The sequence below is a fragment of the Pristiophorus japonicus genome, chromosome 14, assembly GCF_044704955.1.
Source record: "Pristiophorus japonicus isolate sPriJap1 chromosome 14, sPriJap1.hap1, whole genome shotgun sequence".
NCBI lineage: Eukaryota > Metazoa > Chordata > Chondrichthyes > Pristiophoridae > Pristiophorus > Pristiophorus japonicus.
In genome coordinates, this window is record NC_091990.1 from 166,131,170 (window position 1) to 166,142,944 (window position 11,775).

Here is an 11,775-nt window from a genome sequence, read left to right on the forward strand (position 1 = left end):
TATCAAAATGTATAAGATTGAGGGAGCTTGACAAGGTGGATGCAGAGAGGATGTTCCCACTGATAGGGAGATTAGAACTAGAGGGCATGATCTTAGAATAAGGGGCCACCCATTTAAAACAGATGAGAAATTTCTTCTGAGGGTTGTAAATCTGTGGAGTTCACTGCCTCAGCTGTGGAAGCTGGGACATTGAATAAATTTAAGACAGAAATACAGTTTCTTAAACGATAAGGGGATAAGGGATTATGGGGAGCAGGCAGGGAAGTGGAGTTGAGTCCATCAGATCAGATATGATCTTATTGAATGGCAGAGCAGGCTCAAGGGGTGGTATGACCTACTCCTGTTCCTATTTATGTTCTTATGTAATCTTCAAGATTGAAAAGATTCAATCTAGTAAGAGATCCAGAGCTATTCGATTTAAAACCCTATTTTCCACTTTTATGCGGTACAATATAGTTCAGTATCATTGCAATTCAAGTCAAGTGGCACAACAGTATTTAGTCCAAGTGATACTGGTTCAACAAGGAGAATTACCATTCATAACTAGCAAGTAAATGATCTAAATAAAATTAAAATTCAGCCCCCACCCAATATGCATGCAACACAAACATACTTGGGTACAGCTGGTTGAACAGCATTACAAACATAGCAATTCAGGGTTTGTCGTCAACATAAACTGTGCAAGCTTGGTTCCAAGAATTAATCAGAGTTTCTTATGCATTAATGCTTTGCAACATTTCAACTGCTTGAGATATAAATCCTGAAGCATGTTGGAAAATAAAAAATAAAACCTGAAGGTGGCAAATGACTTATGGAAAGGGTTTTTACCAGGGCAACAGCAGGGATCCTGCAACCAAATAAATAGGTTTATGAAAGTTTGTCAGTAGTACTTGCAATAGTGTAATAATGCTAATTCTCAACTCATGTTATCATGTCACAAAGGGCCACCATTGCAATTATGTGAAGAGGAACTCTTCTCACCCAAGGGGGGGAAAAAAAAAAGAGGCAAGGATAGTATGATACAAGCAACTCTATTAACTTGGCACAACAGGGCCACCCAGAGAACAAGGTAAAGCCACATGGGTAGGTGAAAGAGCTAGGAACAGACACGTGCTAAAAAAAGTATAATTAACAAAAACTGGAGTTACACATGGTGTTGGGACCAGTTGATAAGAGGTACAAGGCCCAAGTGGTTGGCTGCAGGAGGAGAAATATCTGACATTTTCTGTGAATCAAAGAGTGCAGGAACATGAAGCAATTGCACTGGTGAAAAATGTAGTCATAACTATGGTAACAATAAGAAAGGTATAGAAGTGTGATAGAGAATTCAAGCTCTGCAGCCTAGCTGCAGTTTGAGAAAACAGACCACATTGCATTAAGTCATCAATCAACTTGACATTTTAGGACCTTGGGTAGCGAGCCAATTAATGGTTAACAGACTATCAAATGAGCCAATAAAGGTCAAAGGAGAGTTCTTTTCTGTAAATTGAACCAGGTATAAGTACAGCCATTTTGGCCATGTGGTCTCAGAAGGACAAAGGCCTGGCTTAAAGCCAGAAGCTTGTTGCTACTGCCAGAATAAAGTTACATTAAAATTACAATCGGAGTTCGTATTTCATTGGAAATTAAGAGATCTAACAATTTTGGCATCACGAACACGATCGCTGAGGAAAGAAACTGAATTTTGGACATCGGTCCTACATACTGAGGTAAGGACTCCTCTTTATAAAAGTCCTCGGTCAAAAGTCTAAATTCGCCTCTCCTACACGATTCTGAAAGCCTCGGTTTGCGAACCCTCTGGTTGGTAGTCGGCACGAGGTCCCATAGACGTCCAACTTTGGCGGTGTGTTAGTTAATTAATCACCGACCCACTGATCGGCTGGAAAGCCTACTACTCGAGACCCTAGTAAAGAAATCAGTATTATGGCAGCAGGAGATAAGAGCAAAGAATTGCCTACAACTGTAAAAAGGGCAGGCACCACCTGAGGTTTCAATAGATGAAATCCTCAAACAGTTGAAAGAATACATAGAGCAACAATTCAACTTATCCAAAACCTGTATTAAGATCGAACAAAAGTACAGAACCTCCAAAGGACAATGGTCCTTGGAGATTAAAAGGGTCTGGGGAAATGACCTGTATGAAAAATAAAGAGCGAACTAGATGGTCCCTAGCCGTTATGGGACAGATCCGAAAGCGGAATGAAATTATAATGCGTTCAACATGATCGAGAACTGACCAGTACAAAGGACCAATTGCAAGCTGTTTTCACAGCTGCAACAGAAAAAACTTGAACTTGAAAAGTCAGAAGCGGAAGTTAAAGATCTTAAAGGTGAAATTAAAGAATGGAAAAAATTAGGTCAAGAGACAGTAATAGGAAAAGGAAAATCTATCAGTCAATTCCCAATGTACCCATGTTTGGATAAATTAAAAGCGCAAACCCGAAGACACGACCGAGGAATAGATACGGATTCTGAATCCTCCGATGATACAGGGTCGGTGGATGAAGAATTAGGGGTGCCCTTTGCCCCATTTAAAAAAGGGGGAGTTGTTGTCAAATCAGAAGAGACTGAGGATGAGGGCGGAACCAAAAAACAAAGAAAAGGGTGTATGCAGAATACTTATTTCATGATCCAGCAGAAAATTGATAAATGGTCCAAGGAATTGCCCAATCCAAAGGGGGAGCAAAAACATGGGACCAATTGGACCACTTAAGAAATATACATCAACTTCATCCCTGGGACGGAGTGCAAATTTATTTCATAATGGTGCCAAAAACATAAGAAAATTGCACAAGGTAGAAGAAGCTTTGGGGCAGGATGAGCAAGAATTAAATGCAAGATGGGAGGCGATTAAACACTGGCTGCAAGCCTTCAGTCCAGCTAAGACAGACTGGGGAAAAATTGCAGCCTGCCAACAGAAAGGAACAGAGGAGGTCCTGGAGTATGACAGGCAGTTTAGATGCACATGGCTAGAACATTCGGGTATGAATAATACCAATGAGGAAATGGATGAACAAGTGTTTGGACCCCTGAAAGCAGCTTTCGTGGCAGGTCTAAAGCCAGAACTGTCCAAAATGCTTAAGGTAGTGTTACCAGACTGGGAAGGTAGAGGAACTACCTTTGCAACATTGGTGGATTGATGTAACCAATTAGATCGGGATTATGGGAGCTAAAGTCCGAGCTGTACAGGCTATGGGATGGAAATCCCAGGATTCCGATAAACAGTTTCGGAAAATATTATTGTGGGAAAGAAGGTCACTGGGCCAAGACGTACAGGACAAAACAGCAAGGTTGCGGCCGGGGAAGAGGACGCAGCCAGGGATACAATTCAGCCAACAAACCAGGCTTGTTACAAGATAATGACCTCATAGAAGCATTTAAGCGACTGACAATACAATAGGAGTTACTTGGGATAGCAAAAAACGATTAGAGCCCACCCTGGTCCACCTCCTTGCACTAATACAACAAAGGGGAGATGGACTATATATAACTGAGGGTGGGCGATAAGGATGTGGATTGTCTTTTAGACACAGGGGCGGAATTAACATGCTTACCCCTACAATATGGAGACTTTGTTGTTGGATGGTAGGGCACATACAGCCTATGGAGTTGGGGGCTATAAAATGGAAATTAAAAGGACAACACTAGTACTTATAGGGCTGGGTCCACATGAACTAACCACACTGGTCTGGATAGGCCCAGTAGATCAACCCCTTTTGGGAATGGACGTTCTAATCCAAGTAGATTCATCGTTGCATTTCAAGGATGGTCGGTGACATGGTCAATTAGAACTTAAGAATTGAAGGAACACCCGATATGGGCTAAAGACCGATTGTGGCCTACTCCAGATGGAGCCTGCGTCATTTACCAGGACCAAGCCTCCACGCACTAAACAGTATCCCATCAGTCCAACTGCCATCGCAGGAATCTTACCGATTATTCAGCAATTGGAGAAACAAGGGGTGCTTATTAAAAACATAGCTCCTCCAATAGCCCCGTGTGGCCGGTACAGAAATCTAATGAGACTTGCCGTTTGACTGTCAATTATAGGAAAGCTAACCAGTGTATTGATCAAAAAGCTCCTTTGGTCACAGATCCCTCCACCATTTTTAATTCCCTCAAACCGGAAGATAAATATTTCTCAGTTTATAGATATGGCCAATGGATTTTGGTCAGTGCCTCTGGCACCAAGGTTCGACAGTGGTTTGCTTTCACTGTCCAAGAACAGTATACTTGGACCCGGTTACTGCAGGGTTTCCACAACAGCCCTATGGTATTCCACATGGCTTTACAAAGCTGTTTGCGAGAATTACCCCCCCGTCATTCAGTCATCCAATATGTAGATGATATCCTGCTAGCTTCAAACACGGAAGAACAGCATGAACAAGATTTAAGAGCTTTGCTTGACCACCTTTGGCTGAAAGGACAAAGCCAGCATCGACAAAGCACAAATATCCCAAGAAGAGGTTGTATACCTGGGACAAAAGATTTCACAAGGAAAGAGAACTTACCCAGGATAGAACTGCAGCCATTTGGGCTGCTAAAAAACCCACCACTATTCAGGAACTAAGGTCTTTTTTGGGATTGTGTAACTAACAGAAATTGGATTGACTCCTTCACACAGCTTGCTCAGCCACTGAATGATATCTTAAAGGGGAAACGTGCCTCTAAAGAAGCCATCACCCTCACCAAGGAACAGCAAGAGCCCTTCCTGAGTTTGAAAAAGGCTTTGTGTTCAGCACTGGCTCTGGGAATCCCCTGTTTGTCCATGAGAAAGAAGGATATGACAGTTATACTGACAAGAACATGGGGATCGGCAAAGACCTATTGGCTATTATTTGGCAAAACTGGATGCGGTAGCCCTCGGATGGGGAAGTTGCCCAAGGGCCATGGAAGCTACATGTCGAGCAGTAATGATCACTGTGGGTCTAGTCCTCGACCAAAAGCTGATTGTCAAGTGTCCCCACACTGTACATGCTTTGCTGTCTAGGAATAGAATGCCTCAGGTGACGGCAGCTAGATGGACCCACTGGAAAGCAGTTTTGGAAGCTCTTAATCTCCATATCATCTGGGCCAGCCCGGTTAATCCCACAACCATGCTCCCGATGTCAGAATCAACGGAGCAAGAGGGGGGGAGGATGTGAAGAGCATGACTGCGTGGAGATTTTAAAAGAAAAAAACAGCCTTAGCAGCAGAGGAGCCTCTGCACAACCCAGACCTCATCCTGTTAACAGATGGTTCCTCCTTTGTTGACAATGGTACCAGAAAAGCAGGATGGCCAGTTACAACCTTAAGGTAGTGGCAAAAGGATGTTTACCCTCAGGAACGTCAGCACAACAGGCCCTGTCAGAAGCATGTCGAATAGCAGAAGGAAGACCAATAGTGCTATGTAGCATTAGGGCAACCCCAAACAGAACTACAGGTCTAAGCCATTTGAAATTATAACAGGAAGACCCAGGTCGCTGCCAGGAACTATCTATTTACAGAAAGCTGATGTTCACTTAATGAGTGACACTTTGTTATCATACTGTCAGAACCTAACCAATGCTATTAGTTCTGTTTCCCGACAGGTATTGGCAGCTTGGGGTAATCCACCCGAAGGAGGATACAACATCATCCCAGGAGTCTGGGTCTATGTGAAAAAGTTGCATAAAGAACCTTTGGGTACCAAGTGGGAGGGACCTTATCAAGTGTTATTGACCACCCAGGCAGCTGTTAAAGTCCAAGGAAAGAAAGCCTGGATCCACGCTTCACATGTTAAACGAGCACCCGTAACTGAAGCTGAAATCTAGGGCCCAAGTTTCCACATGATTTACACATGATTTTTTTTTTGGAGCAACTGGTGGAGAACGGACTATCTTAGAAATCACAATTCTCCACTTTTTTTTCCTGCAGTTCTAGTGAGGTAGAACAGTTCTACTTTAGAACAGAATTTTTTCTTCAAAAGGGGGCGTGTCCGGCCACTGACACCTGATTTCAAAGTTTCCACAGTGAAAACGTACTCCAAACTAAAGTAGAATGGAGCAAGAAGATTTTTGTAGAACTGCAAAACCTGTTCTACACATTAAAAAATCAGGCGCAGATTACAAATTAAGCATCCAGAACGAGGTGGGGAGGGGGGGGCGGGGGAGAAAGGGAACTCATTAAATTCGACAATAAATTCTTATTTATACTTCTCCAAATATTATACGAATAAATCCAACCTGAATAAACATTTATAAGCAAAAAAAAGATTAAATAAACCATCTTCCTACTTGTGTGAAAGTGCTTCAGCCATCGTTCGAAGGAAACCGCCGTTTGTTGCCACGCAGGGGAGGGAGGGGAAGGAAGGAGACAGCGGCTTCTTGCCGCGCAGGGAGAGGGAGGGAGGGGAAGGAGACAGCGGCTTCTTGCCGCGCAGGGGGAGGGAGGGAGGGGAAGGAGACAGCGGCTTCTTGCCGCGCAGGGGGAGGGAGGGGGAAGGAGACTGAGAAGGGAAGCCTCAGTGCTGATGGCAATGTGATTTTATTTAAAAATGTTCAAAAATTAAACAGCTACAAAGAACTACAAAAATGGCCGAGTGCCAATGTATTTTTTCACACTGAGCATGCGCGAATGCTCCAACGCGCACGCGCAGCGTTGCTGGCAGGAAAAAACTAATTTAAATAGTACCCGCCCCCTCCCACTTACAAAATCGGCGCGAGTGTAGGCTCCGCCCCCCTGGGCGCCACGCCAAACAGACAAGGAGCTGCAAAGCACTCGAGAAGAGCGCTTTTTTTTCTGGCGCAGTTTTAGGTGCGAAAAACAGGCGCCCAGCTCGGAGGGGTGCCCGTTTTTTATCCTGTGGAAACTTGGGCCCCTAATAAAGGACAATTACTTTTTGCAAAAATGTATAAATTTACTCTATTACTGATTGTAGGTATTCTAGGCATAGGCCTACTTCCTATTAGCCGACCCTCTGCACCAAAAGGGAAATAGTAGAGTACCAAGGGAATTACATGTAAATACCTTTTTATATGTCATACATTTATGCCAAACAAGGTAACATTTCTCGTTGTTGGGTGTGCGCGCATATTCCTATTCACTCAAAGGGAAGGATTCCCTTGAGGCCAGTTCCCTTGAATATCTCGGAAATGGCTGAGTGGATAATTAATCAAAACAAAACAGGCAAGGCATTTCAGGATACGGAAAACTGGGCATGTAAATGGAAGTCAGCAGGTTACAATCTGACTACCTTTGAAGGGGGATACCAACCGTGCTACAATAATTCCAAACAGCCTCCCATTTTTTTTACCACCAATACAACGGGAATAGGAAGACCGGGGGAATCGGTCTGTCTGATTAGAAACATCAAAGGAGGCCAAAATATGGGGTACAGTAACTGCTCCCGGAATTATAATGTAATCAAGCCACAGAACCGTCCAAACTGGGCCGATGTGTGAATTCTTAACATAACGGGGATTCTGAATAAAAGATGGAAAATCCTGGACAGGCCCTGGAGTGATGCTGATAAACAGCTAACCTTCATTGCCTATAATGGCACCTATTGGGTGTGTGGCCACAAGGCCTACCCTTGGCTGCCCCAGAATTGGACAGGATCCTGCTATTTACCCTACATTGTGCCTTATATGTATCATATAAAGTCACTGTCTGAACATTTACACCATCCTAAGAGAGCCATCACAGAAACAGAGGGGTTCTTTGCCATTCTGATCCCCAGGTATGGGACCACCAGACTGGCAAGGGAATCCATCAACATGGCATCCGTTGTGGAACAGGTAGCCAATGATACCTCAGAGGCCCTAGTTAAAATCAATGCAGAAATGGTAGCAATCCACACAGTAACCCTACAGAATAGACTGGCCCTCGATTACATCCTGGCTGAAAAGGGAGGTACTTGCGCCCTACTCGGAACTGAGTGTTACACGTATATCCCAGATAGCTCCGAAGAAATTACCCACTTAGCAGAGCATATCCAAAAAAGGAGAAAAACTTAAGCAACCCCCATCATTCACTTTGTGGAGCAGAGCCACTGAATGGCTAGGTTCAATAGAAACTTCATTGGTGGAAGGTTTAATTCTATTTGTTGTAATTATTTTACTTTTATATTGTTTGTTTATGTTGATTAAATGTTGTTGCAACCAGGCGGCTGTAGCTGCTGTTCTGCAGGAGACACCTTGCAGGTCCCAGAAGACTCTCTGTACGTGGCACAGGGGTATGTTATGCTTAAGGGAAGGTTGTTTACTGGTTTAATTAAAATATTGATTTGGATTAAATTGGAATAAGGTTAATCAACCTACTAAAACCAGACTTCCATTGTGGCCACGATGGAACTCTGGTTGGTGTAAATGTGTGTGGAAGCTACTAGTCCAGACATGTGGTGAAACACATCAGCAAATTTTAGAAGGAAACTATTAACATGAAATTGTTTTGTAGAATGTTTAACCAGTGATACCTGATGTTTTATGATTCAGTTTGTGAAAGAATCAAAGGGGGGATTGATGGAGAATTCAAGCTCTGCAGCCTGGCTGCAGTTTGAGAAAACACAGATCACATTGCATTAAGTCATCAACCAACTTGACATTTTAGGACCTTGGGTAGTGAGCCAATTAAAGGTTAACAGACTATCAAATGAGCCAATAAGGTCAAAGACAAGTTCTTTTCTGTAAATTGAACTAGGTATAAGTACAGCCATTTTGGCCATGTGGTCTCAGAAGGACAAAGGCTTGGCTTAAAGCCAGAAGCTTGTTGCTGCTGCCAGAATAAAGTTACATTAAAACTACAATCGGAGTTTGTATTTCATTGGAAATTAAGAGATCTAACAAAGTGAGTCACCACCTAGAAGGTGCATTACAGGACTCCTTCATGGACAGACCCAAGCTGCCCCTGTTCCCTTGATAGAGAATGCATTATTGAGATTGCTGTGTCCTGTAAAAAGTACAGTTGCCTCAGTAGAAAGTAGTGAGATGCAGATTATTGGCAGAGACATTAACCAATTTTTGGCTAACAATTACATTGTAAGTTTAACCACACATTCATTATTTAATACACAAGTAAAATGCCTATGGCATTGTCCAGTCAGTTGATGAAAAGTAAAACAAACAGCCATTTAGAGTGGAGTGACTATCTACCTTCCAAATTTCTGATGCGTCACTTGTGTGGATAATACTCTAGCATCTAAATATTTAAAAAAGGGACTGGTAGCTCTGGAGGCAAGTACCATCAGAAAAACAACAAGTGTAACATTCATTCTAAGCTTACCATTCCCATAGATGACAACAAGCCCGGTCACCATGCAGACAGGATGCCAGTTAAACATCTTCGCTGATCCATCCCAGGCAAAGCCTCCCCTGTAGCCCTTACTCCAGGTAATCACAAATATTACACAAAGTAGACCAAGGAGGAGGGACAGGGTGTAGACCAGATAAAACACATTGCTGCTCTTCATCTTTATCCTGTACAGCAAAAAACAAATTGTTTATTTTTTCCACCCCTTCCGGAAATTGCTGACTCACATCTAGTTACAGTTCCAATGAAGGGGTGGGGGAAAATTAGCATAGTAAAAATTTGGAGAGTCAGTTTTACAAAACAAAATTACAGACATACAAATCTAAATTCTGCTTCCCTTATGAGTGTTGCATTTATCCATTCAATTCCATGCATCCAACACTAAAGTTAAACACATGCGATAGGATTCTGCAGTGCTGGCATCCCTCCAGTACCTTCACAAGTGGCCACTGTAAACCTAGTCAGTAAGTGTTAGCAAGTTATTTAATATTGGAGGGGAGAAAAAGCAGCTTCAATTCTACTTGCAGGAAAGGGCAGAAGAAAATCATGGAACCCTAGTCAAGGTAGATTAGGGCTAAACTATTTCCTCTGGTGGGAGAATCCAGAACAAGGGGGCATAATCTTAAAACTCAAGCTAGGTAGTTCTGGGGTGGTGTCAGGAAGCAGACAAAGGATAGTGGAAATCACCACTTCACTCTCCCAAAATGCTTTTCAGGCTCAGTCAAGTGACATTTTCAAAATGGAGTATGAGGGGTTTTTTTGTTGGACAAGGGAATCAACTGTTATGGGACCAAAGCATGGATTTGGAGTTAAAATACAGATCAGCCATAATCCAATTGAATGGTGGAACAGACTCAAGGGGCTAAATGACCTACTCCTGATCATAATTTTCACCTCCCCAACCTGGAGCCAGTAAAGGCCTAGCTCCGTCAAGGCCTATGTGTAACAGTACCACACGTTAAAAAAATCCACACAGGCATCTTCCACCAACTTCAAGAGGAGTTCAGGACTGGAACATCAGGTCCTTCATTGAAACATCTGTGAACTCTTGTGGAAGCAAGTCATCCTTGTTCAAGGGACTGCCTATGATTAAAAGTGGTAACCAGCCAAGATCAACTTCCACAACCAGTGGGCACCAGAGGGACAGGAGTGCATCACCTCCAGAAACCAAATTTTAATTTGATTGGTTAGGTTTTACTTCAAAATGTTAGTTTACACAGTTTAGTTAAATTGAAAAAAGGGGGTACATGCTTGACTTTTAATTGGCAATTGCCAATGTTTTAAAAGTGTCAGCTGATTGAGTAGATATTAAATCTGGACTTTCTGGTCCATATAGCGGTGCCACAGCCTATATGCAAATCTGTGCATTTATGTACAATCACTCCAGATAACATTGCAAAAATGTGTTACATATTTCACATCACTGACCCCACAAATTAGCTCCTCCTTAAAATAGCCATAGAACCACATTACTATCAGAATTTTACTATGAATACAAATGTGGCAGAACAAGTTATTAAAGAACAAAGACAGGGATAGCACACCTATACTCCAGTTGTAGAACATACACCAGGAAGGACTATAAACAGGATTTAATTTTTTTTTAAAAAGACAAGAAAGTGGGTTTTAAAATTCAACAGCAGTACACAACAGAGTAGGTAAATGCATAGTTTGGTATGGAGTCTTATAGAACAGAAGGTTTTTATGTTGGAGGATTGTCCCACCACAAGTCTCATAGCTGGTGACAACCCCAAAGTAAATATGGAGATGGAGGAGGGGGGAAAGAGAGATGGAGGATGGGGGGGGGGGGGGGGGGGAGGATGGGTGGGAGAGGGAAGGAGGGAGACTTCCCAATTAAACAGAAGCAGCAATTGACATCCAATAATTCCTTGTTCAAGCAGGTATTGACTATTCTAGTATCTGCATGCTAAGTACAACGTAATTACGGTTTTTAAAAGTATTTTTAAAAAATAGCGAAGCCATTGCACATTTTTAATTGTATAATGCCACTTATGGAAAGAGTGCATTGGTGAAGCATTAGGGACCTTTGCTACAACATTAAATCAGATGGTATACTTTTGCTTCCGTGAGGATGTGAAAGTTAGTGAGAAACATTGTGTTTTGTCCCAATGGTTCTCCGGGGGATTTACAAGGACATCGCTTCAAACTTCCCTCACAGACAGTGATTGCCCGTTAAACCCCACATGTAGCCGATAACGCCGGCTTCCCCCGCCATTTATAACTGTGTATTTAATAATTCCTTACCTCACAACTCACTCTCGACAGCTGACAGACGCCTTGCAGCCGCTTTTATAGTCGGCCTTCAGTCACGTGTCACCATTCCCGCGGGAGGGGGTCTGCGTCCAATGCGCATGTGTATCAATCCCGTGGGCTGTAGTCCTTGGGGGAACCAGCAGGACTACAACTCCCAAAATGCAATCCCCCCCCCCGGCGACCTGGTCATTTTAAAGGCGAATTGACACCTTCAGCATTCCGGAAACTGAAGCT

General features: G+C 42.9%; 1 protein-coding gene across 1 annotated transcript in view; it reads right to left on the reverse strand.

Moving 5' to 3' along the window:
- The window catches only part of cyb561a3a (cytochrome b561 family, member A3a), a 32,540-nt gene extending 20,934 nt beyond the window's left edge, over positions 1 to 11,606 (reverse strand). The window contains exons 1-2 of the mRNA XM_070899794.1: positions 11,533 to 11,606; positions 9,241 to 9,434 (exon numbers count right to left, since the gene is read on the reverse strand). Of these exons, the coding sequence (XP_070755895.1) occupies positions 9,241 to 9,427 (187 nt within the window). The 5' untranslated portion in view covers positions 9,428 to 9,434; positions 11,533 to 11,606. The remainder of the gene's footprint in view (positions 1 to 9,240; positions 9,435 to 11,532) is intronic.
- Positions 11,607 to 11,775: the final 169 nt, after the last annotated feature.